Consider the following 27,188-nt stretch of genomic DNA (forward strand, 5'->3'; position numbering starts at 1 on the left):
TTAAAAAATATTCACATCTTTTAAACCCTAACTCCAATTTTAACATATTATATATGAAAATTGATTAGAAAAATGTGTAGAATCAGAATATGATGTTGTTTCACATGTTAATAATTTTTAAATTATTTTTTTAGATACAACCTTAATCAGTAGTGCGCGACCCATCTTTCTTTCGTACCTGTGCCGATCTAGATTGAAAATGAACACCTCGGTAAAAAAAATTGAAGACGAAAGAAACTATCTATAACCATGCATCTCTGTCGGCGAGGGTGGGAAGAAGGATAAATGAGAAGCCTGATAAGATGCCATATTGGACCTATTGGGGACTTGAGCCATGGTTATTGTGTTAGAGGCGTGTGGTATTTTTTCTCCCATTGCAACGCACGGGGTCTTTTGCTAGTATTCCTTGATGGATACACACAAGCGGCTCAATATTGTGTGACAGCTGCGGTAGCGGACTAATCAGGCCCAATTTGGGAGGAATCGGGTGGAGGCTAGTGTTTGCGGCCAAAAGACGGGCCATTCCTTTAGTTGTCTTCACATAACCCCCCCCCCCCCCCCCAAAGAATTTCATGTGGGTGGGGACCCTTCCTCCTCGTTAAACCAATCACAACATGCCCAGTCACAACCACTCCATAAACCCCCTGTAATATCCTGTCGTGTTTGGGGTGGAGGGGCGGCGCAACCGATTTAAGCTACATGGTGCTATCAGACGATGCGTCAGCGGTTACACCATCAATTCCAGTAAAAGGAAAGAGAGATAATGTTTAGGGAGAATAAGTGAGAACTTGCTCAAATTTGAGCATATTACTGGTTGTTTTGAGGAATAACTCCTTGAGGAATTACATGTTTGAAGGAAGGGTAAGAAGGAGTCTACTCGCAACTCCAACATGGTTCATCAAAACGTCTACGAATGTCCGGACCTGCGCGACTGGAAACTTTTCTCCATCCAACAAGGAGCATTAAATGTTCAAAAGGACCGGTCCAGACCACAAAACCTAAACCGAAACCAAACACGGGGGAGTCCAAATAGTCTGCTTAGCCAACTGTCAGTTGGACCACATGTCCTCACGGGCCTGTGATTTTTTTTCTCTAAGTCCGTCTGGCCTATACATGACCCACTACTACCTTTCATATTTAGTGACTATGATCGGATGATCAGCTCCACTAATGCTTTTTGCCACCCCACAAGTTTATGACCAATACAACAGGGTACGAGCTTCCCTCAAACAAAGTGGGGGGAAAGAAAGCACAAGCTTAGGAAAGCAAATGATTTTCTTTACTGATTTGAGCTGCCTGGAGAAGGCTTTGTGTAGCAGATTTAGCTGGGTAACGTTGTTCTTCAGGAAGAATTCAAATAGAGGATCTACCTATCAAGTTTGTTTTTAGCATCACAGCATTTTGGTCTCTCTGACAAGCTCATGCTTGTTTCTCCAAGAAAGGGGACATAGCCTGCGTATGTGCGCTGAGTTGTAACGAGGATGCCACTATTTTGGTCCAAATGAATAGTGTTGTTTCTTTTTATTTAGTTTCCAGAAACTTGCGAAATTCATATTTAAATCATTTAAAATCCAAATCTAGTGTAACCAATTAATATATTCATACAAATTCATGGTCTATCTTGTAGTATAGTTTCCACAAATTTTAGATAAACTTTTCCGTACTTTCGGATATAAATTCAAATCCGACATGGAATGTCATCTTTGGAAATAATGAATCAATTCCCTGTTGATCCCACTCCAGACAAAAAGTGTCTAAAAATCCTTATTTGTCTCTATTGATTTAACAAAGTTTGTTTAACATTTTTTAGAATTTTTTTCATCTTTTCATTTATGCTTTATGTCTTATTTAGTTTCATTTAATTTCCGACGCTAGATTATCACGTTAATGAAATATTGGGAAAACCAACGGAGAGCCACCGAAAACCCTTTTTCCATCACCGCAAACTTCTGTTCCTCCGCGCTCCCATCTGGAGGCCTTTTCCGGTACTCTACAGGAGGGGGAATCGGCCATGGAGGGCTTCTACATCATCCTTGCTGCCTTCTGATGACGCGTGAGTATTCACCACAGATCTACGGGTCCATAGCTAGTAGCTAAATAGCGTCTTCTCTCTCTCTTTGATCTTCAATACCATATTCACCTCGATCTTCTTGGAGTTCTACCCGATGTTATATTCTTTTGCGGTGTGTTTGTTGTGATCTGATGAATTAGGGTTTATGATCAGATTATTCATTGAAAGTAATTGAGACTTTTCGGAACTTTATTGTGCATGATTGTCATAGCATTGTGTTTCTCTCTGATCTATCTATTTGGTTTGGCCAACTAGCTAGGTTGATTTATCTTCAGTGGGAGAGGTGCTTTGTGATGGGTTCAATCTTGCGATGCTCTATATCCCAGTGACAGAAGGGGACAAGACACGTATTTGTATTGTTGTCATTAAGGATAAAACGATGTGGTTTATTCATATTGATTGGGTTTACATTGTTTACATCATGTCATCTTGCTTAAGGCGTTACTCTGTTTTTCATAAACTTAATACCATAAATGCATGTTGGATAGTGGTCGATTGGTGGAGTAATAGTAGTAGATACAGGCAGGAGTCGGTCTACTTGTCTCGGACATGGTGCCTATATACATGATCATTATCATGAATACGTCATAACTATGCACTTTTCTATCAATTGCCCAACAGTAATTTGTTCACCCACCATATGCTATGTATTCGAGAGAGAAGCCTCTAGTGAAAACTATGGGCCACGGGTCTACCTTTATCATATTATAAAATCCAAAATACCTTTGCTGCAAGTTTATTACTTTTATTTTACTTTGCAATTTATCCATCTACCTATACAGGGTTTGATCCTTGCGAGTAACGAGTTCAAGGGGATTGACTTGCCCACGTTGGGTGCAAGTATTTGCTTTTGTGTGTGTAGGTGTTGTTCACGAGGCTTTGCGTGATTCTCCTATTGCTTCGATAAACCTTGGTTCTCACTGAGGGAAATACTTATCTCTATTGTACTGAATCTCCCCTCCTCTCCGGGGAAAACCCCAACGCGGTTCACAAGTAGCAGGAAGAATTTCTGGCGCCGTTGCGGGGGAGACATCATCAAAACCTATCAAGTACCTATACACAAACTATCATCTACTTGCTCTACTTTTTATTTGCCTTTGCCTCTCATTTTCATTTCCCCCACTTCTCATAAAACAACAATAACAGTACAGGTATATATGTGCAATCAGAACAAAATTAGAAGGCCCGTAGCAACATATGGACATTCTACTAGTTTCCCAATAAGTATAGAGACGTCTTCTGAAATTCTATTGTATAAATTTAAAATTTCACAATGTTTACCTCCTATTTTCAAAATTCTCAAAACATTCCACCAAAAGACAATTTTTGTGTAGTCCATACACCAAAAATTCTCCAATATATTGTTAGACATATGAGGTGTCTAATGGAGAAAATGTCAGCAGTGTCTGCACTAACTATGCGGTCGTCGTGCTTGCCGCTGGCACACTTGGAAACGGGAAAATTCTCTGCCCCCGTGACATTATCATGTGGGTATCATATTTGGCGTTGAGTTGAGCGATTTTGCTCCACTTGGCCCCAAAATGTCGCCGCCATCCATCTTGTGACGTGCAGTGTGGCAGATACTGCTTGCCCTGGATGCCTTCCTTGTCGCATTATGCCAACACCGACTGGTTCTCCCTCTGTTGCTGCTCTAGTTCATCGGCGGATAGAGCCGACCGGAGAAGTATGTCCTCGCTAGTGGGTGGCGTCACCGCCGTCATCCGGGAGTTTCATTTGGCCGTGTTCATAGGATACATGAGGATGAGCTCGACCGAGTTGTCAACCTGAGGATGGCTTTGAGCACGTCAGCGTCGAATTTTAGAATGTGTGACCGAGAGACGAAAAGGTTCAGCCATTGGTGAGGCACATCCCACATGCCAACTAACCGAAGCAGAACCTCCTTCATGCGCACGTGGTCGAGGAACTGGAAGTACGTCACGTCCTTGGTGCACACGAATCCGGGAACAAAGCTTAGCCGAGCTAGCACCATCTCTAGTTTCTGGTCGACGGATGGGGCCACTAAAAAAAGGGCCACTTGGTAGGCTTGTAATTGCATTGGACAGAGGTGATGCAAGTTGGGTGGAATTCTGCTGCAAGTAACCCTAGTTTCCGGCCTTGAAATTGGGTTCTGTAGCCTAGGTCTAGCTTCAAATAAAGATTAGCGCTAGCAATCAGGTATGCAGAATTACATCTTGATGCCAAAATACCATAGCCATTTCACCCGCCACAGGCTACGAGGACGACGAGAGGTGATGGAGGAGCTCACCACAATAGGGAGGCGCATCTACGAGCTTCTTTGGACCGGCTTCGACGAGCACATCGACCGCAAGCTTAAGGACCAGCGAAGGCGACCATGAAGGAGGTACGAAATATATTCGACAGAAGTTCAGCCAAGTTGGACAACCTTTTCACGAAGATCCACGACCTCAACTATGACAACAACCAAATCTACATCCACAGTGACATGAAGGCATGAGAAGATCCTACTACCAAAGGCGCGAGCAAATCTCTTCATGTTTCCCCCGCCACCATAGCTACAGAGACCACACCATGAACAATGGCGGAGCCAAAATAGGATAACGCCGCAAGCCGGGCTTATGCTACAGTGAGGTGCAGATCTAGTGTACGCTACAGTTTTGGAGGATTTCTCGGCCACGCCACAGCGGGCGGCCCGGGCTGCCTGGGGCATTGACAAGGAACACAGAGTAAAGCGGTATGCATATATACCTCCTCCGATCATAGGTGCGTGATAGCAAAATGAACAAAAAAAGGTCTACACATGTGGATTCCTTTCGCCACGAGTATACTGACCATATTGCACCTGCACCGCATGTCGAGCTTCCTCGATTGGATGGACCGAATCTTTGCCTGTGGCAGAATCATCGTGAGGATTATTTTCAGATGTGGATCACACATCCTGGATAGTGGATTGTGCATGCATCTTCAGAATTGGAAGGACCTACGCCCTTGCTGAAGAGTTAGGAAATTATCAATTTGGTTTTTTCAACTGTGAGAAATTTGAGAATTCAAATTTCCAACCGTGTGCAAGCTAGCAACAACATGTTGGTGGGAATGTCACTCCAACAGTCACATCTGCCCTCGAGTTGCGACCCTGCCTATAAATAGCCAACCCCTCCACGATGTTGGTCGGCTTTATGTGAGATTCAGACAAGTGTTTTCTTATCACCCATCCTCCTGATGAATTCGAGTGAATCTTAAGTGAGGAAATACTCAGTGCCTGATAGCCAAAGTGGTCGAGCAACCCTGAAGAATCTGTCTGAGTTCACTGAAGACTTGTTACTCTCCAAGAAAGTGATCTTACACATCGTTACATGTTGGTTCAGAGCATTCTAGAGTAATTGTGGATCGCCAAACAACAACTCTGTAGGTTTGGAGATCCACCTCGAAGATCTATCACGAGTAATTGGGCCCGGTCTAAGTGATTTTACCTAAGGGGAACAAGGTGGATACATTTGTCTTGTAAGTTTAATCTTAGCCCCTCCAACTAAACATAGAGTTGTCAAAACAACTTGAACAGGTGCAACAAATTTGAAACATTGATTTAATATACAATGTGTTTTAACATATTTCCAAATAAGCGTGGAGACGTCTTCTGAAATTCTATTGTATAAATTTAAAATTTTACAATGTTTACCTCCTATTTTCAAAATTCTGGAAACATTCTACCGAAAGACAATCTTTGTGCAGTCTATACACAAAAAATTCTCCTATATATTGTTAGTCATACTAGCGTATCTAACGGAGGAAATGTCAGTAGTGTCTGCACTAACTATGTGGTCGCGGTGCCTGCTGCTGGCACACTTGGCAAGGGGAAAATTCTCTGCCCCCGTGACATTATCGCATGGGGATCATATTTGTTCTTGAGCTGAGCGATGTTGCTCCACTTGGCCCCAAAATGTCGCCGCCATCCATCTTGTGATGTGTAGTGTGGCAGATACTGCTTGCACTCGATGCCCTCCTTGTCACAAAACGCCAGCGCCGATTGGTTCTCCCTCTGTAGGCGCTCTAGTTCATCGGGGGATAGAGCCGACCGAAGAAGTCCCACCGTGTAGAATACGTCCTCGCCAGTGGGAGGCGTCACCGCCGTCATTTGGGAGGTCCATTTTGCCATGTTCATAGGGTACATGAGGATGAGCCCGACTGGGTTGTCACCCCCGAGGATGCCTTTGAGCACGCCAGCGTCAAAGTCGAGAATGCGTGACCGGGGGACGAAAAGGTTCAGCCATGGGTGTGGCACATCCCACACGTCAGCCGATCGAAGCACAACCTCCTCCACGCGCACGCGGTCGAGGAACTGGAAGTACGTCACATCCTTGGTGAACACGAACCCGGGCACAAAGCTCAGCTGAGCTAGCACCATCTCTAGTTTCTGGTTGACAGATGGGGCGGTCGTCTCATCATAGTACATGGCGGCTTCGATGAAGTAGATCGCGCCGGAGCCAGTCTCGGATGCGAGGCCAGCAAGCCTATTGATATCGGCTTCGGAGAAGAAGGGCGTTGACTTGGGGCCCTCGGTTAGCGTCCGGTTAAGCTGGACTTGGCCTTCGACATAGTCGAAACCGGCTTCGCTAGCATGCTTAGAAATGAGCAGCTCCTGGTCTCTGGTGAACGCAACCACATCCGAGTAGGCAAGTCGGACCCAGCGCACCTGCTTTGGGGCCGACTCGAGAGCGATCCGAGCCCGGGTTATGATCCCGAACTGGCCCAGTCCACCCAATGCGGCGAAGAACAGGTCCTTCCTCTTGTGACGTGAGCATGTCACCATCTCACCCGTCCCGGTAACCACGTCAAGCTCGTGCACGTTGGCGATTTGCGGGCCATGCCGGAATGCTTGGCCGCCGATGCCAGCATTGGAGAGCGTGCCGCCGACGGTGAGTTGCAGATAGTCCGTCCACGCGCGCGGCGCGAGGCCGTGCTTCAGCGTCGCGCGGAGGATGTCGACCCACAGCTGCTCGCCGCCGGCGTCGACGTAGTCCGTGGACAGGTTGATGCGGTGGTGACCGCGCCCAAGCGTGCGCATGTCGACGACGACGCCACCCGGAGCGAGAGACTGCCCGCGGACGGAGTGGCCCTGCCCGCGCGGTGACACGGGGAATGGCACCGGCGAGGACGTGGAGAACCGGATGAGCGCGGCGATGTCGGCGGGCGTGGCAGGGTGTAGAACGGCTTCCGGGGCGGCCTCCATGATGCGGCCAAAGTCTGACGACGCGCTCGCCGTTGAGTTGCAGTCGGTACGGATTTTAGAGGCGATTCCTAGGGCAAAGAGATCACCGGGAAGGCCACTCGCAGGCATTGGTCGGAGTTGGCCGGCAACGACGGAGAAGAAGCTCGCCATGCCGATAAGAAACGCTGCGAGGCGAGTTCTTGCCATGTCCTTGCAGTGGCGCTGATTTGGAACTGCGCTGCGACGATTGTAAGCTACTGGCTTTGCCTGCTGCTTAGGTGCGTAGAGAGAAAGATTGATGCGTCTGTGTTGTTTCAGGTCAAGAACTTTGATGACATTTTATAGGGTAGCATTATGCCTCGCAGAAGTTGACAAATGTAGGTCGTGCAGAGTTCTTTGTATTTTTTTTCTCTAATAAGTATTCTTTTGAATGTATTGACTTTAGAGGGGGAAATAATTAAGGGTGCCGAAAGCATGATTAAGAAAAAAGAAAGTTAGTGGGATAGCTGCATCTCTTGGTTTTGACTTGGATAGTACTTAATTAATGATTATTGCGAAGAGACTCCAAGCATTTCATTATTTTTTCTTACTCGGAGCTCCATCGGCTGGACACGTATAATTTTATCAACATAGTGGGCAAAAACTCATCAGCCCATTTCATTTTGAATAAAACAACATGTATAAACTGACCCAATTCTCACCTCACCGCCACGTCAGAAGTAATTCTTTCAACAGAAAATCATACTACATGAATTCGACGGTAATTTCAGAGGGGGCTAATTTGCCAGAGATGCTGACTAACAAAGTGATGTTACATGTCGTTAAAGTAGAAACTAACACCCAATTTCTAACATCATTTGCTTGTATTATTTAACAATAAAATGTCATCTTACAAAAAAAATTAACAACAAAATGTCTCTACTACTCCTACGCTTGGTTGACATGACGCGTCCGACGATCTGCTAACCAAGTTTTGTTTATGACGCGTCTGAGGAGGTGCAGGCCGGTGGGTGGTGTCGGCGGCGGCTACTCCCATGCAGCGCCCCGGCGTCGCCTCTGGCGCTGTGGGTCAAGTTCGACCGGGTCGCAGGCGGCCCTTTCGCTCTGGTGGGGGGGGGGGGGGCGGCAGCGGTGGCGGTGGCGGTGGGCGTCCCCGTTCAGCCAGGCCCTTTGCAGCGGGATGGCGGCGCTCGGCACGGGAAGACCCCCCTGCTGGCTTCCCTTGGACGCGGCGGCGGCCGATCTGGTTCCCCTTCCCCTTCTTCGGTGTGCAGCGGCAGCCGGTGCGCCCCGGCTGGTCCTGGCCTGTGGCTTCGGGGGCAAACATGGTTTCGTTTCGAGGGAGGGCTGGCTAGTGGACGGGGGCGCTTCCGTGTGCCCCGTCGCCGATCTTGGCCTTTGGCTGCTCCGTCACCTCCCCCTTTCCACGGACCGGCATATGGTCGCGGTTCCTCTCGTGGCAAGGTGTTCGCCGGTGGCTTCGGAGTCGACTGGGGGCGTAGATCAGGTCAAAGGTGTGCTCTTTGGTGGCTGTCGCGGTGGTCTCGTGGCAGGGCGGCGGTCCTGACGGTGGGAGGCGCGTATGTCGTGGGCGGACTGCGCGTCTCGGTTACGGGCGCGCAGTCATGGCTGCTTGGGCGGCATGGCTGCGAGTGGTTGGCGGATCGCGGATGCGACGAAGGGATTAAAGCACCGGGGTTAATCACCTGTCCAGTTCGTGCACTGGCCGACGGTGGCGGCGTTCGCGGATGTCGTATTCCTTCTTGTAGGCTCCGTCGTGGTGCTCCCTCTCCTTCGTCTCGCTCCGGGTGAAAACCTGATCTTCGGATCGGACGATGGCGACATCCCGTGGTCGTACCTTTCTTGGAGGCATCGTCTTGGAGCCCTCGGTCTGGCGTGGTTCGTCACACACCCTCCCGGACGATTGCTCTTGGTGGTCTCCGTCGGCGCTAAGGGGTTCCTTTTTTTGCACATCTTGTAGGTGTTTGGTTGCCATTGAGAGTGCGTTTCGTTGCCCGGCTTTCTTGTATCTCGCCTTGGGTATGTGTGGTGTGCGTTTGTATCGATGCTTTGGATGTAAGTGCTTGTTGCTTTATAATATAAAGCGGAGGAAATCCTTTTTCGTAGTTTTGTTTATCATGTATGTCAAGTTGACCTTCCGGTTTGTTGATGTCCGGCACAAGTAAATATATTTTGGTTGTCCGGAATACAAATATTCCTGGTTCATGTGAGGTCAGTATGGTTTTTATTTATTTATTTTAAAAATCCCCGAGACGGCTGGAGATGTAACTATAAACAAGCCACAGGATATAGGTATAGTAATTGCAGTTCGGGAGGGTGCATGAACGTGGAGGCAAATGTATATCCGGACCAAATCAAATCTGCAGATACATCACCCCCTTGAATAATCTCCACGAGTTAGTGCACATCACTTCACAACTAGCATCTGCTCTTCAAAGAAACTCCAAGGCCATCTGAAAGGGCATGCCCTATGGTTCATGCACTCAAACAGCTATATTTATTTATTTATTTTGAAACTCAACCGGCTATATATTGGTGACTGGTATATTAATTAGTGAATATTCATATCTTTTAAACCATAACTTCATTTTCACATATTATATATGAAAATTGATTAGAAAAATGTGTAGAATTTGAATATGATGTTCTGTTTACCAGTTAATCATTTTTAAATGTTGTTTAGGGACAAATTCAAATGCTTTAAAAAATATTCACATCTTTTAAACCCTAACTCCAATTTTAACATATTATATATGAAAATTGATTAGAAAAATGTGTAGAATCAGAATATGATGTTGTTTCACATGTTAATAATTTTTAAATTATTTTTTTAGATACAACCTTAATCAGTAGTGCGCGACCCATCTTTCTTTCGTACCTGTGCCGATCTAGATTGAAAATGAACACCTCGGTAAAAAAAATTGAAGACGAAAGAAACTATCTATAACCATGCATCTCTGTCGGCGAGGGTGGGAAGAAGGATAAATGAGAAGCCTGATAAGATGCCATATTGGACCTATTGGGGACTTGAGCCATGGTTATTGTGTTAGAGGCGTGTGGTATTTTTTCTCCCATTGCAACGCACGGGGTCTTTTGCTAGTATTCCTTGATGGATACACACAAGCGGCTCAATATTGTGTGACAGCTGCGGTAGCGGACTAATCAGGCCCAATTTGGGAGGAATCGGGTGGAGGCTAGTGTTTGCGGCCAAAAGACGGGCCATTCCTTTAGTTGTCTTCACATAACCCCCCCCCCCCCCCCCAAAGAATTTCAGGTGGGTGGGGACCCTTCCTCCTCGTTAAACCAATCACAACATGCCCAGTCACAACCACTCCATAAACCCCCTGTAATATCCTGTCGTGTTTGGGGTGGAGGGGCGGCGCAACCGATTTAAGCTACATGGTGCTATCAGACGATGCGTCAGCGGTTACACCATCAATTCCAGTAAAAGGAAAGAGAGATAATGTTTAGGGAGAATAAGTGAGAACTTGCTCAAATTTGAGCATATTACTGGTTGTTTTGAGGAATAACTCCTTGAGGAATTACATGTTTGAAGGAAGGGTAAGAAGGAGTCTACTCGCAACTCCAACATGGTTCATCAAAACGTCTACGAATGTCCGGACCTGCGCGACTGGAAACTTTTCTCCATCCAACAAGGAGCATTAAATGTTCAAAAGGACCGGTCCAGACCACAAAACCTAAACCGAAACCAAACACGGGGGAGTCCAAATAGTCTGCTTAGCCAACTGTCAGTTGGACCACATGTCCTCACGGGCCTGTGATTTTTTTTCTCTAAGTCCGTCTGGCCTATACATGACCCACTACTACCTTTCGTATTTAGTGACTATGATCGGATGATCAGCTCCACTAATGCTTTTTGCCACCCCACAAGTTTATGACCAATACAACAGGGTACGAGCTTCCCTCAAACAAAGTGGGGGGAAAGAAAGCACAAGCTTAGGAAAGCAAATGATTTTCTTTACTGATTTGAGCTGCCTGGAGAAGGCTTTGTGTAGCAGATTTAGCTGGGTAACGTTGTTCTTCAGGAAGAATTCAAATAGAGGATCTACCTATCAAGTTTGTTTTTAGCATCACAGCATTTTGGTCTCTCTGACAAGCTCATGCTTGTTTCTCCAAGAAAGGGGACATAGCCTGCGTATGTGCGCTGAGTTGTAACGAGGATGCCACTATTTTGGTCCAAATGAATAGTGTTGTTTCTTTTTATTTAGTTTCCAGAAACTTGCGAAATTCATATTTAAATCATTTAAAATCCAAATCTAGTGTAACCAATTAATATATTCATACAAATTCATGGTCTATCTTGTAGTATAGTTTCCACAAATTTTAGATAAACTTTTCCGTACTTTCGGATATAAATTCAAATCCGACATGGAATGTCATCTTTGGAAATAATGAATCAATTCCCTGTTGATCCCACTCCAGACAAAAAGTGTCTAAAAATCCTTATTTGTCTCTATTGATTTAACAAAGTTTGTTTAACATTTTTTAGAATTTTTTTCATCTTTTCATTTATGCTTTATGTCTTATTTAGTTTCATTTAATTTCCGACGCTAGATTATCACGTTAATGAAATATTGGGAAAACCAACGGAGAGCCACCGAAAACCCTTTTTCCATCACCGCAAACTTCTGTTCCTCCGCGCTCCCATCTGGAGGCCTTTTCCGGTACTCTACAGGAGGGGGAATCGGCCATGGAGGGCTTCTACATCATCCTTGCTGCCTTCTGATGACGCGTGAGTATTCACCACAGATCTACGGGTCCATAGCTAGTAGCTAAATAGCGTCTTCTCTCTCTCTTTGATCTTCAATACCATATTCACCTCGATCTTCTTGGAGTTCTACCCGATGTTATATTCTTTTGCGGTGTGTTTGTTGTGATCTGATGAATTAGGGTTTATGATCAGATTATTCATTGAAAGTAATTGAGACTTTTCGGAACTTTATTGTGCATGATTGTCATAGCATTGTGTTTCTCTCTGATCTATCTATTTGGTTTGGCCAACTAGCTAGGTTGATTTATCTTCAGTGGGAGAGGTGCTTTGTGATGGGTTCAATCTTGCGATGCTCTATATCCCAGTGACAGAAGGGGACAAGACACGTATTTGTATTGTTGTCATTAAGGATAAAACGATGTGGTTTATTCATATTGATTGGGTTTACATTGTTTACATCATGTCATCTTGCTTAAGGCGTTACTCTGTTTTTCATAAACTTAATACCATAAATGCATGTTGGATAGTGGTCGATTGGTGGAGTAATAGTAGTAGATACAGGCAGGAGTCGGTCTACTTGTCTCGGACATGGTGCCTATATACATGATCATTATCATGAATACGTCATAACTATGCACTTTTCTATCAATTGCCCAACAGTAATTTGTTCACCCACCATATGCTATGTATTCGAGAGAGAAGCCTCTAGTGAAAACTATGGGCCACGGGTCTACCTTTATCATATTATAAAATCCAAAATACCTTTGCTGCAAGTTTATTACTTTTATTTTACTTTGCAATTTATCCATCTACCTATACAGGGTTTGATCCTTGCGAGTAACGAGTTCAAGGGGATTGACTTGCCCACGTTGGGTGCAAGTATTTGCTTTTGTGTGTGTAGGTGTTGTTCACGAGGCTTTGCGTGATTCTCCTATTGCTTCGATAAACCTTGGTTCTCACTGAGGGAAATACTTATCTCTATTGTACTGAATCTCCCCTCCTCTCCGGGGAAAACCCCAACGCGGTTCACAAGTAGCAGGAAGAATTTCTGGCGCCGTTGCGGGGGAGACATCATCAAAACCTATCAAGTACCTATACACAAACTATCATCTACTTGCTCTACTTTTTATTTGCCTTTGCCTCTCATTTTCATTTCCCCCACTTCTCATAAAACAACAATAACAGTACAGGTATATATGTGCAATCAGAACAAAATTAGAAGGCCCGTAGCAACATATGGACATTCTACTAGTTTCCCAATAAGTATAGAGACGTCTTCTGAAATTCTATTGTATAAATTTAAAATTTCACAATGTTTACCTCCTATTTTCAAAATTCTCAAAACATTCCACCAAAAGACAATTTTTGTGTAGTCCATACACCAAAAATTCTCCAATATATTGTTAGACATATGAGGTGTCTAATGGAGAAAATGTCAGCAGTGTCTGCACTAACTATGCGGTCGTCGTGCTTGCCGCTGGCACACTTGGAAACGGGAAAATTCTCTGCCCCCGTGACATTATCATGTGGGTATCATATTTGGCGTTGAGTTGAGCGATTTTGCTCCACTTGGCCCCAAAATGTCGCCGCCATCCATCTTGTGACGTGCAGTGTGGCAGATACTGCTTGCCCTGGATGCCTTCCTTGTCGCATTATGCCAACACCGACTGGTTCTCCCTCTGTTGCTGCTCTAGTTCATCGGCGGATAGAGCCGACCGGAGAAGTATGTCCTCGCTAGTGGGTGGCGTCACCGCCGTCATCCGGGAGTTTCATTTGGCCGTGTTCATAGGATACATGAGGATGAGCTCGACCGAGTTGTCAACCTGAGGATGGCTTTGAGCACGTCAGCGTCGAATTTTAGAATGTGTGACCGAGAGACGAAAAGGTTCAGCCATTGGTGAGGCACATCCCACATGCCAACTAACCGAAGCAGAACCTCCTTCATGCGCACGTGGTCGAGGAACTGGAAGTACGTCACGTCCTTGGTGCACACGAATCCGGGAACAAAGCTTAGCCGAGCTAGCACCATCTCTAGTTTCTGGTCGACGGATGGGGCCGCTAAAAAAAGGGCCACTTGGTAGGCTTGTAATTGCATTGGACAGAGGTGATGCAAGTTGGGTGGAATTCTGCTGCAAGTAACCCTAGTTTCCGGCCTTGAAATTGGGTTCTGTAGCCTAGGTCTAGCTTCAAATAAAGATTAGCGCTAGCAATCAGGTATGCAGAATTACATCTTGATGCCAAAATACCATAGCCATTTCACCCGCCACAGGCTACGAGGACGACGAGAGGTGATGGAGGAGCTCACCACAATAGGGAGGCGCATCTACGAGCTTCTTTGGACCGGCTTCGACGAGCACATCGACCGCAAGCTTAAGGACCAGCGAAGGCGACCATGAAGGAGGTACGAAATATATTCGACAGAAGTTCAGCCAAGTTGGACAACCTTTTCACGAAGATCCACGACCTCAACTATGACAACAACCAAATCTACATCCACAGTGACATGAAGGCATGAGAAGATCCTACTACCAAAGGCGCGAGCAAATCTCTTCATGTTTCCCCCGCCACCATAGCTACAGAGACCACACCATGAACAATGGCGGAGCCAAAATAGGATAACGCCGCAAGCCGGGCTTATGCTACAGTGAGGTGCAGATCTAGTGTACGCTACAGTTTTGGAGGATTTCTCGGCCACGCCACAGCGGGCGGCCCGGGCTGCCTGGGGCATTGACAAGGAACACAGAGTAAAGCGGTATGCATATATACCTCCTCCGATCATAGGTGCGTGATAGCAAAATGAACAAAAAAAGGTCTACACATGTGGATTCCTTTCGCCACGAGTATACTGACCATATTGCACCTGCACCGCATGTCGAGCTTCCTCGATTGGATGGACCGAATCTTTGCCTGTGGCAGAATCATCGTGAGGATTATTTTCAGATGTGGATCACACATCCTGGATAGTGGATTGTGCATGCATCTTCAGAATTGGAAGGACCTACGCCCTTGCTGAAGAGTTAGGAAATTATCAATTTGGTTTTTTCAACTGTGAGAAATTTGAGAATTCAAATTTCCAACCGTGTGCAAGCTAGCAACAACATGTTGGTGGGAATGTCACTCCAACAGTCACATCTGCCCTCGAGTTGCGACCCTGCCTATAAATAGCCAACCCCTCCACGATGTTGGTCGGCTTTATGTGAGATTCAGACAAGTGTTTTCTTATCACCCATCCTCCTGATGAATTCGAGTGAATCTTAAGTGAGGAAATACTCAGTGCCTGATAGCCAAAGTGGTCGAGCAACCCTGAAGAATCTGTCTGAGTTCACTGAAGACTTGTTACTCTCCAAGAAAGTGATCTTACACATCGTTACATGTTGGTTCAGAGCATTCTAGAGTAATTGTGGATCGCCAAACAACAACTCTGTAGGTTTGGAGATCCACCTCGAAGATCTATCACGAGTAATTGGGCCCGGTCTAAGTGATTTTACCTAAGGGGAACAAGGTGGATACATTTGTCTTGTAAGTTTAATCTTAGCCCCTCCAACTAAACATAGAGTTGTCAAAACAACTTGAACAGGTGCAACAAATTTGAAACATTGATTTAATATACAATGTGTTTTAACATATTTCCAAATAAGCGTGGAGACGTCTTCTGAAATTCTATTGTATAAATTTAAAATTTTACAATGTTTACCTCCTATTTTCAAAATTCTGGAAACATTCTACCGAAAGACAATCTTTGTGCAGTCTATACACAAAAAATTCTCCTATATATTGTTAGTCATACTAGCGTATCTAACGGAGGAAATGTCAGTAGTGTCTGCACTAACTATGTGGTCGCGGTGCCTGCTGCTGGCACACTTGGCAAGGGGAAAATTCTCTGCCCCCGTGACATTATCGCATGGGGATCATATTTGTTCTTGAGCTGAGCGATGTTGCTCCACTTGGCCCCAAAATGTCGCCGCCATCCATCTTGTGATGTGTAGTGTGGCAGATACTGCTTGCACTCGATGCCCTCCTTGTCACAAAACGCCAGCGCCGATTGGTTCTCCCTCTGTAGGCGCTCTAGTTCATCGGGGGATAGAGCCGACCGAAGAAGTCCCACCGTGTAGAATACGTCCTCGCCAGTGGGAGGCGTCACCGCCGTCATTTGGGAGGTCCATTTTGCCATGTTCATAGGGTACATGAGGATGAGCCCGACTGGGTTGTCACCCCCGAGGATGCCTTTGAGCACGCCAGCGTCAAAGTCGAGAATGCGTGACCGGGGGACGAAAAGGTTCAGCCATGGGTGTGGCACATCCCACACGTCAGCCGATCGAAGCACAACCTCCTCCACGCGCACGCGGTCGAGGAACTGGAAGTACGTCACATCCTTGGTGAACACGAACCCGGGCACAAAGCTCAGCTGAGCTAGCACCATCTCTAGTTTCTGGTTGACAGATGGGGCGGTCGTCTCATCATAGTACATGGCGGCTTCGATGAAGTAGATCGCGCCGGAGCCAGTCTCGGATGCGAGGCCAGCAAGCCTATTGATATCGGCTTCGGAGAAGAAGGGCGTTGACTTGGGGCCCTCGGTTAGCGTCCGGTTAAGCTGGACTTGGCCTTCGACATAGTCGAAACCGGCTTCGCTAGCATGCTTAGAAATGAGCAGCTCCTGGTCTCTGGTGAACGCAACCACATCCGAGTAGGCAAGTCGGACCCAGCGCACCTGCTTTGGGGCCGACTCGAGAGCGATCCGAGCCCGGGTTATGATCCCGAACTGGCCCAGTCCACCCAATGCGGCGAAGAACAGGTCCTTCCTCTTGTGACGTGAGCATGTCACCATCTCACCCGTCCCGGTAACCACGTCAAGCTCGTGCACGTTGGCGATTTGCGGGCCATGCCGGAATGCTTGGCCGCCGATGCCAGCATTGGAGAGCGTGCCGCCGACGGTGAGTTGCAGATAGTCCGTCCACGCGCGCGGCGCGAGGCCGTGCTTCAGCGTCGCGCGGAGGATGTCGACCCACAGCTGCTCGCCGCCGGCGTCGACGTAGTCCGTGGACAGGTTGATGCGGTGGTGACCGCGCCCAAGCGTGCGCATGTCGACGACGACGCCACCCGGAGCGAGAGACTGCCCGCGGACGGAGTGGCCCTGCCCGCGCGGTGACACGGGGAATGGCACCGGCGAGGACGTGGAGAACCGGATGAGCGCGGCGATGTCGGCGGGCGTGGCAGGGTGTAGAACGGCTTCCGGGGCGGCCTCCATGATGCGGCCAAAGTCTGACGACGCGCTCGCCGTTGAGTTGCAGTCGGTACGGATTTTAGAGGCGATTCCTAGGGCAAAGAGATCACCGGGAAGGCCACTCGCAGGCATTGGTCGGAGTTGGCCGGCAACGACGGAGAAGAAGCTCGCCATGCCGATAAGAAACGCTGCGAGGCGAGTTCTTGCCATGTCCTTGCAGTGGCGCTGATTTGGAACTGCGCTGCGACGATTGTAAGCTACTGGCTTTGCCTGCTGCTTAGGTGCGTAGAGAGAAAGATTGATGCGTCTGTGTTGTTTCAGGTCAAGAACTTTGATGACATTTTATAGGGTAGCATTATGCCTCGCAGAAGTTGACAAATGTAGGTCGTGCAGAGTTCTTTGTATTTTTTTTCTCTAATAAGTATTCTTTTGAATGTATTGACTTTAGAGGGGGAAATAATTAAGGGTGCCGAAAGCATGATTAAGAAAACACTTCTGCTTCAGTAGACCCTCATAAACACATCGATGGCTGATATTACCCTATACCCTTTCATAATAAAGGGTAGGATGGTCCTTTTTCGAAAGTACACCCGTTGTAAAAGCAAGGCCACTTACTATTTAAAAGCGCGATATAAAAATCCTAAGAAAATGAGAGAAAGCATGCACAAGGAATCGAACCCCTAACCTCATCCAATTAATTAGGCTTCTTACCACTCAGCTACTCCGCCACTCCTAAGGTTAGGAAACACGAAACATATAAGGCATCACTATGGTTCAGGTAGCGTTGCATCAGACATGGTCGGGTCTTTCTTCAGGTAGTTTCCTTCGAATCTGCATCAAGGAATTAATTTGTCCCGTTTATCTGCTTCCTAGAATTAATTGATCCCAAAAATCGCGGTTGGTTGGAATGGAACGTAGGTCCAGCTTGCTTTCCTTGTCATTCTGTTTCTCAAACTAATCAGACCCACAAATCAAGCTACGACATATTGTTTTATTTTATACCGGATAGAATTTTGTTTCTTTCCTTCTAAAGTTAGCTCCCCGTACATGTTAAATTTGCTTCCATTGAATAAAGTTTTATGTCCAATGTAACTATTTGTTTATTATTATTTGTTCATAAACAAACTGTTGTATCAATTTTTTATTATTTTCCATCAAGACTCGACCTCGTAACTTCTGACGCCACTGAACTTTGCTTCGATCTAAAGTTAGTCAATTTGATAGAACACCATCCACTGCATATGATCTATTTTTGGACATCCTTCAAATGACCCTAACTTTTGCAAGCAGGTGGGCATGCCCATGGTAGGAATCCATGCCCGGTTTGAACAACGTTCTACATCATATGCAAGATGCGACATGTCCGGTCATTTATCGGCTTTTATAAGGAGAAAAATCTAGAAAATGCAAAAATTGTCTAATACCTAAACACTTTGGCATGGTGCTTTGAATTGGCCATACAAGGCCATGGAAAAAAATGAGGCCATTTAAGGGATGTCGAGAAATGAGGTGCTCCCAAACAGACCCTTCTCGCCTACCTGATCAACACCGTTCGTTAAACATCATATTTTTGAAAATCTCAAGACTGGCCTCAACTTTTGCAAGCTGGTGAACTTGCCCAGGTTAGGCATATGTGCCTAGTTTGAACGACTTCCGACACCATATGTACGTTATGATACATCGGGCCATTTTTCATGCTCGGACCATTTTCACCGGGAAAACTTCAGAAAATGAAAAAATTGTCAAAATCCCAAACAACTTGGCATGGTACCTTGATGTGTTCACACAAGGCCATGGAAAAATGGGGTCATTTCAAAGATGTCAAGAAATAATGTGCTCTCACATGGAGCCTTCTTGCCTACCCGAACACCCTATGTTAAACAAGGTCTTGTTTTGTACATCCTTGAAATGAACCCAACTTTTGCAGCAAGGTGGGTATGCCCATGATAGGAATCCAGGCAAGGTTTGAACTATTTCCAACACTGTATGCTAGTTGTGACACATCTGACTATTTATTAGCCTTTTTTCACCCAAAAAGTCAGAAAATGCAAAATTTATTAAAAATCCAAACAACTTGGCACGGTGCCTTGAATTGGTCATACAATGGCATGAACAAAAAAAAAGAACCATTTCAAGGATGTCGAGAAACAACGTGCTCTAAGACAGAGCTTTCTAGCACTCGAACATCCTCCATTCAACATGGTCTATTTTTTGGACTTCTTGAAATTAATTACCTTAAATTTTGCAAGCAGGTGGGCATGCCCATGGTAGGAATCCATGCCAGGTTTGAACGATTTTCGATACCGTATGCAAGTTGTGACACGTCCTGCCATTTATCGGCCTTTTTTCACTGGAAAAATCCATAAAATGCAAAACTTGTTAAAAAACCTCAAACAACTTGGCATGCTGCCTTGAATTGGTCATAAAAGGGCATGAAAAAAACTGGGGCCATTTCAAGGATGTCGAGAAACAATGTGCTCTCAAACGGAGAATTCTGGCCAACCCGAACATCCTTCATTCAACATTGTGTATTTTTTGGAAATCCTTGAAATGATCTCTACTTTTGCAAGCAGGTGCAAATGCCCATTGTAGGCATCATGTTAGGTTTGAACAATTTTCGACACCGATGCAAGTTGCGACACGTCCAGCCATTTATCGACATTTTTCACCGGAAAAACTTCAAAAAATGCAAAAGTTATCGAAAAATGAAACAACTTGGTATAGTGGCTTAAATTGGTCATATAATGCCATGAAAAATGAAGCCATTTCAAGGATGTCGAGAAACAACGTGCTCTCAGATGGAGCTTTCTGACCTATGCGAAGGCCCTTCGTTCAACATGGTCTATTTTTCGACATCTTTGAAATGACCTCAACTTTTTTCAAGTAGGTGGACATGCCAATGGTAGGAATTCATGCCAGACACCAATGCAAGTTGCGACACGTCCCGCCATTCATCGGCCTTTTTTCACCGGGAAAACTCCAGAAAATGCAAAACTTGTCAAAACCCCAATTAAATTTGTGTATGTGTATATTCTTGTTTTGCTTCAGTACAATTTATTTTGCAAACAGTAAATGTTTCCATCAAACGGAAATATTGTTTTTGCTACATTAGAATATACTTACAATTCATTGAAATGCTACCATAGAGCATAGAAATAATGCTTCTATCGAGGCGAAAAATATTTCTATCAATACGGTCGATAAATATGGAATAAATATGTTCTCACCACACCATAAAAAGGATGCTTCTACTGATAAAGAATAATGCTTCCATGCCACTTAAGCTTGTTGGGTTGCACAAAAATACATCTCGAATAACGAAATTCCTATTCTGACCCCGAGACCAAATGCACCCTTGTGAACTGTAAAACTTAAAAAAAAATTAGTAAACAAAATAAAAAAATCTGATTTTTTTGGTTGTAAACTTTGACAATTTTTTGCATGCCTGCAAAATTTGAGCACGAAATGACATTCGTGGAAGTCGTGGCAAAAAACAAAATTAGTACTTCAAAATGTTTATAAAACTAGCATTTTTGGAGCATTGATTTTTTTGCCATGGTTTCCAGTATTGTCATTTTGTGCTGAACCAAGCATATAGAGCATTTGTCAAAGTTTAGAAAGAAAATTCATAACATTTTTACTTTGTTTTTGATTTACTGTTCATCAGGGTGCATTTGAGCTTAGGAGCAGCTACTCCACGTCCCTCAAATAATAATTATTCTCTTATATTTGTATGTGTGAAGCCAATCACAACTTACTAGATTTTTTTATAATAAATGAAATTTGGCGTGATTTATGGGAAGCAATTTCCGTCTAATGGTCAAATACTATAAATCTACCATATGTTGAAGCGTACGTTCAATCAGGAAGCACTAAATTAGAAAGCAACGAGAGGGTGCATATGTAGCGGACGTGTTTAGCGGAACGATCAACTAGAGCAATGAATTAAGGATCGAGGATCCAAACCAACAAACCATGTGTGGGCCATATTAAAATATTGAACTTCTATAGTCTGATGGGCAGCCCGTTTTTAACTAAGAGTAGTGTCATATCATAATGATCACAGGAGTCAAGGTGGCCTGTTGGTTACCAGTTTCATACGATGGCTAGAGGTCTCGAGTTTGAAGGTAGGTTTTTGCGTATTTTTTGAACTTTAATACAAGAGAACAAAAGGGTGTTAGTGGGCCGGCCCAGGCCGGAGGAGTACTTCGATGACGTATGTACGGACGGGTTACCCATCGTACATACGAAACTAGATACGATTTGACAAAAGTCTATATTACCTTTTATACGTTTTGTGAAGGGGGGTCTACCGAAGCGGGGCTCTTAAGAAAAAAGAAAGTTAGTGGGATAGCTGCATCTCTTGGTTTTGACTTGGATAGTACTTAAGTAATGATTATTGCGAAGAGACTCCAAGCATTTCATTATTTTTTCTTAGATTTGACTCGGAGCTCCATCGACTGGACACGTATAATTTTATTAACATAGTGGGCAAAAACTCATCAGCCCATTTCATTTTGAATAAAACAACATGTATAAACTGTCCCAATTCTCACTCTCTTTTTTTACACCATGTCAGAAGTAATTCTGTAAACAGAAATTCATACTGCATGAATTTGACGGTAATTTCTGAGGGGACACATGATATCTGAATGAATCAATTGGACTTGGAGAACACTAATTTGCCAGCGACGCTGACTAACAGAGTGATGTTACATGCCGTTAAACTAGAAACTAACACTCAATTTCTAATGCCATTTGCTTCGACGTAATTATTTAACAACAAAATCTCTCTGCTACTCCTACTGTGTATGTACGACTGATTGGCATGGAGCGTCCGCCGACCAATCAGGCTTGGCGTCACAGGTAACTGCTGACCAAGTTTTGTTTATCATGTATGTCAAGTTGACTTTCCGGTCGTGGAGGGCAATATATATCCAGACCAAATCAAATCTGCAGATACATCAATCCCTTGAATAATCTGCACGGGTTAGTGGTGATCACTTCACAACTAGTATCTGTCCTTCAAAGAAGCTCCAAGGCCAACTGAAAGGGCACGCCCCTATGGTTCATGCACTCAAACGGCTATATATTGATGACTGGTATATTAGTGCATTTTTCTATTATTATTTTGTCTGATCAAATTGATGTGCTATTAAAAACACTTAGGCCGCATTTGGAATGGTTGAAATTAAATAAGGGTTATTTGTTATTTGAACAAAACACATCTATGAAAATTCGATAGACCCATGGATCGAGTTTACATCTGTTATAGTGTCTGTTCCAAATTTGATTTAGGTCTATAGGCAAGAGCTAAACTGAACCATGCTACTACAGAATAGCCAAAAGTTTGACTGATATATATCAGTAATATGGCACTATCTTGACTGGTGAATTCAGAACTGGATAGGCTTAACCAAATATTGTATCAGTTGGGTAAAGTAATCTATTGCACTTCCAGGCAAACTTCAGCAAATTAGTCAGAATCCAATGCCACCCATGGTTAGTATTGTGGGTGTCCAACCAACGTACTGTAGCCAGTTACAATTAGTACGGACAGGTACTGATCACCGTAGCCTCTGGATCCTAATTTCACTGTGAACTTGCCGCTGATGAATTACAAGTTCTAAAACAATGGTGAAAATCTCTTTTTTTTTGGCAGAAAACAGTTTACAGGACATAGCCAATTAATGTTTTGTATGAATCAGAGCTTACAAATTAATCCATCTGGAGATAAATTGATTGTAGTTTGACTGTCTGCATCATTGTTGCTTCCTTATTTTATAAATGTTCATCCTGGAATCTGTGCTAAGCACACACTAGGTTTTTTTTTAAAAAGGACCTCCAGCCTCTAATCTGGATGATGCATACAAACACTTTATTAATTATTCACACAAGACCTTACAAAGTCATACAAAAATAAGACTAAAACCACCGTCTAGGCAACATCTGTAGCTACTCCTATCCAGTTGTTGAAGGAATGCTGATAGTCTGGGCCTAATACCAAACAGACCTGGCAGCCAAACCTAACATCTAAGACCTGAGGTCCCAACCAGGACGCCTGCCGGGTATGGGGCACCCACCAGTCCGGCGCACTCATCAACCAGGACGCCTGCCGGGTATGAGGCTGCCGTAGCAACCTGCCACCAATCCATCTTTAGTGCTGTACTGCTGCATGTACCTTGCCCGGTCTAGCTGCCGTCGACGCCACCACGACGCCAGACAATGCCACCATCCCGCGCTCGTCCATCATCACACGCCCACCGGCGAGACCCCGCTGCTCCATGCCGCTGAGACCCGCCGTTGTCGATGTGTCAGATACCACGCCGCTCCTCCTCTTGTCCCCTCCAGCCAACACTTGCTCCAAAACGATGCCCCGGGAGGGAGAACGACATCGAAACGTCGCCATCGTCCAATCCGGTAGACCCAGATCTAATGTTTCCCCTGGAACCTTCCGATCAGGTTGGCGTGACCTGCAACGACGATGCCTCGAGAAGGAAACGACGTCCGGGACGCCGCCATCGTCCGCCATGACCGCAGTCAGGCGCGATTTTCACCGGAAGCCACGTCGTCCCGATCTCGTGGTTGGCTGGAACCGAGCGGAGTCTCGCCACGAAGACGAACGCCACCGTCGGTAAACCGGCGGAGATCCGACATCTCCTCACCGATCCCTTCACGCGCCGCCGGTCGGCGGAAGGCCACCCCGCGGCGGATCCGATCGGGGCATTGGATCCGCAGTCGCCGCCGCCACCATCTCCGCGCAGATCAGGCACCCCGTCGGATGGGGCGCTGCCACCGCCGCAGTCCATCTCAGGGTCGCCGCTCCGCCGGCTTATGGCGCTTCGGCCACCGCCGCACGGCAAGGGATCGCCGCCCCAGCCGCTGCCTTCAGATCCCACGAGAAGGGCCGGCCCTGCCGCCTCAGATGAGATCTCGCTGCATCCACCCGCCCAGGTGCCTTCGGCGCCGGGCCCGCCGCCACTGTGGCCCTCGCCGGCGGCAGCGGCGGCAGAGGGAGGCGCGAGAGGAGGCCTGCGGCGCTAAGGTTCGGGGGCCCCTGGCGTCGCGAGGGGGCTACGGGCGCAGATCAAAGCGAAGATAGATGGAGCCGTTTAAAGCACACACTAGGTTGATTCAGATATTGTAGAACTCTACATTTTGTTAGATAAAATTATTTCTGTTGTTTTAAAGTTCATTCGAAGCTTTGACTAGCATCCAACCAGAGGAATAACATGAAAGGTCAGCAGTCTTACAAGTTTAAAAGTGTTACAGGGGTAGGGATTTTGTTTTTGTGGTAACACAATTCTTGGTCAGGTTTTAGAGTGTGGCCCCTGGTCTAATAGTTAACGCTTTGCTATATGTTGGAGAAAAATAATAGCTGGTGTCTTGGTGAAACTTCCTATAACCCTGTTCGGCAGCTCTCCGCTCCGCAGCTCCGCTCCTGGAGCGGCCATAGCAGCACCGAACAAGTCAGCTCCGCGCCTTTTTCGTCCCGGAGCGGAGCGGCCTGCCTGCCATTTTCTTGGAGTCGCCAAAGTGTCGCTCCGTGCGCTCCCATATTTCGCGGAGCTGGTGGATTGCCGAACAGGCTCTATTTATGGTTAATAAATCATGTTATTGCTATTTGTTAAGTGTTCAAGCATGCCTACTATGACCCTGTGTTTCTTACTCTTTGTGTATGGTTTGCTGTCGAAACACCAAACTTAACATGTGCTTGACTAATTCAGTCCAACATTTGTTTTGTTTTTAATTAACTATTACATGGTTTTCTTATTATGCTTGGATAGTTAGAGTATTCTAAACTGAAACTTGCATGGAAGATTAATACAACACCTATATTCACGACAAAGTATATCCCATACAGCGGATCACTTCTCAAAACAAGATTAGACCAACATGAATTAGCATTATTGGGTTTTACTAAACTGAAACAATGTAGCACTCTATCAATATTGTTCTGCTTTCCTAACTTAACAGCAATCTATCATGTTCGTGGGACATTTGTTACTCATGATTTCGGATGATGGAGATATTATCCCTTATTTGAATTCTGCATACATGTTTCAAGTTGAAATAGCAACTGAGAATGATAAGTGGGCAGTGATTTATGCCCTTCAGCGTTCGTATAATGTTGTCAGATACTACTTTAGATAAATAACCACTGTATTCTATTCTATGTGTAACTGAAATGTTCCATGTTTTAAACCATCTGCCAAAGAGGCTCACTGGGTGTTTCTTATTATACTCGATCTGTAATAGACATGTACGCATGTATTTAACCATCTGGCAAAGAGGCTCATTTTTTTTCGCGAATACGCAAACTGCGTATCATTCCATTGATAGGTAGAAAGCAAGAGTTGGGTACAAGGGTAGCAGCATCACAACGTACACTCAGCAGGCGCAGAGAAGAGCTACGAGAGCATAACAATAGGGGTGCTCAGCCCAACCCTAAGCTACATCATGGGGGAGGAAATTAGCGATATCTTTGACCCCGGCGAGAGCCCAGGACCTAGTGTCGTCCTTGATCATCTGCAGCAGGTTGCGGTGGCGCCAGATAGACCAGGCGGTGAGGAGAGTGAGGGAGGCAAGGCCCTTGCGCGAACCAGCGGGAGCCTGGGAAGTGATGAACGCCCACCAATCCAGGAAGCAGTCGGCATCGCGGGGGAGAGGGACCGGAGCGCGTCACCAGGCAAAGATCTCATGCCAAATCTCCCGGGAGAACGGGCAGTGGAAAATAAGGTGATCCAGGGTTTCAAGCACTTGGTCGCAGAGGATGCAATGGGCATCATGGGGTAGACCGTGGCGCGCAAGGCGAGCGGCAGACCAGCATCGATCGAGGCCCACGAGCCAAGCGAAGAATCTGGTGCGGAGGGGCGCCCGAGTGCGCCAGGTGAGCCTCCAGTGAGGCGCAATGGTGGAACCAAAGAACATGGCCTTGTAGCATGAGCTCGCGGAGTAGGCAGCGGAATCGGTCCAGCGCCATCGCAGCATGTCAGGGTCCGAAGAGAGGACAATGTGCTGGAGGACGCGCCAAAGCTCGACGTACTGCACCAGCGCCGCAGGCCCCATCGCACCCTGAATGTCCTGGATCCAGGCTCGGTTGGGCAAGCCCTGAGCCACGGAGCGCTCCCGCCGCCGGCGCTTTGGCACCATCGCAAGCACAGCCGGGGCGATCTCACCAATCGACCGACCCCCAACCCAACGATCTGTCCAGAATAGGCAAGAGGTGCCATTCCCAAGGATCCAACTCGTCGAGGCATTGAAGATGGCCTGGGCCTCGGCGTCCGCCGGGAGGTGAAGGTGCCGCCAAGGACGGGAGGCGTCCGTAGCTCTGAGCCATAACCAGCGGACACGGAGGGCCACACCCGTGCGCTACAAATCGCGGACACCGAGTCCACCAAACTCGAGCGGCCGGCAGACCTTGCGCCAGCTGACCAGGCAGCCACCTCCGATTGCATCGCGCTTGCCATGCCAGAGGAAGTTTCGCATGATCCTGTTTATCTTCTTGAGAATTGCAGGGCGCAGGGCCATGGCCATGAGGATGTGGGTGGGCATGGCCACAAGCACGTGCCGGACAAAAGCGAGACGCTCCCCGCGAGAAAGCAGGGAGGCCCTCCAGGTTGGTAGTTTGCGTGCCATGCGCTCGACCAGCGGCATGAGCTTGGCAGCCGAGATCTTCCGAACCGAGAGGGGGATGCCAAGGTATGTGATGGGGAAGTGCGCAATGGGGCAAGAGAAGGCCTGCTCAATGACCGCGGACTGCGCATCCGTGCATTGGATGGGCGTGGCGGAGCACTTGGCGAAGTTCGTGTGCAGCCCAGACGCGGCCCCAAAAGCCCGAAGCAGCTCGCGGATAGTCTGAAGCTCGTGAGGGTCCAGGTGACAAAAGATGACCATGTCATCGGCATAGAGAGAGATGCTAGAGGCCAGGCGACGGTCAGTGAGGCGGCGGAGCACA

At 46.4% G+C, this 27,188-nt stretch overlaps 2 protein-coding genes and 2 pseudogenes across 2 annotated transcripts; all 4 read right to left on the minus strand.

Moving 5' to 3' along the window:
• Positions 1-3,486: 3,486 nt before the first annotated feature.
• LOC109775284 (cytokinin dehydrogenase 7-like) lies at positions 3,487-4,127 on the minus strand (annotated as a pseudogene).
• Positions 4,128-5,775: 1,648 nt separating this feature from the next.
• LOC141025353 (cytokinin dehydrogenase 6-like) lies at positions 5,776-8,155 on the minus strand. Its single transcript, XM_073500653.1, has one exon. The coding sequence runs from the start codon at positions 7,461-7,463 to the stop codon at positions 5,862-5,864; it is 1,602 nt and encodes a 533-aa protein (XP_073356754.1). The 5' UTR covers positions 7,464-8,155; the 3' UTR covers positions 5,776-5,861.
• A 5,308-nt stretch (positions 8,156-13,463) lies between these two features.
• On the minus strand, positions 13,464-14,104 carry LOC141025944 (cytokinin dehydrogenase 7-like; annotated as a pseudogene).
• A 1,648-nt stretch (positions 14,105-15,752) lies between these two features.
• On the minus strand, positions 15,753-18,757 carry LOC109775285 (cytokinin dehydrogenase 6-like). Its single transcript, XM_020334038.3, has one exon. The coding sequence runs from the start codon at positions 17,438-17,440 to the stop codon at positions 15,839-15,841; it is 1,602 nt and encodes a 533-aa protein (XP_020189627.1). The 5' UTR covers positions 17,441-18,757; the 3' UTR covers positions 15,753-15,838.
• Between the last annotated feature and the right edge of the window lie 8,431 nt (positions 18,758-27,188).

The sequence above is a fragment of the Aegilops tauschii genome, chromosome 6 (assembly GCF_002575655.3).
Source record: "Aegilops tauschii subsp. strangulata cultivar AL8/78 chromosome 6, Aet v6.0, whole genome shotgun sequence".
In the NCBI taxonomy this organism is placed as follows: Eukaryota; Viridiplantae; Streptophyta; class Magnoliopsida; order Poales; family Poaceae; genus Aegilops; species Aegilops tauschii.

Excerpts from the sequence above, each read along its gene's own strand:
- LOC109775285 (XM_020334038.3), bottom strand. The coding sequence starts at position 17,440 with ATGGCAAGAACTCGCCTCGCAGCGTTTCTTATCGGCATGGCGAGCTTC.
- LOC141025353 (XM_073500653.1), bottom strand. The coding sequence starts at position 7,463 with ATGGCAAGAACTCGCCTCGCAGCGTTTCTTATCGGCATGGCGAGCTTC.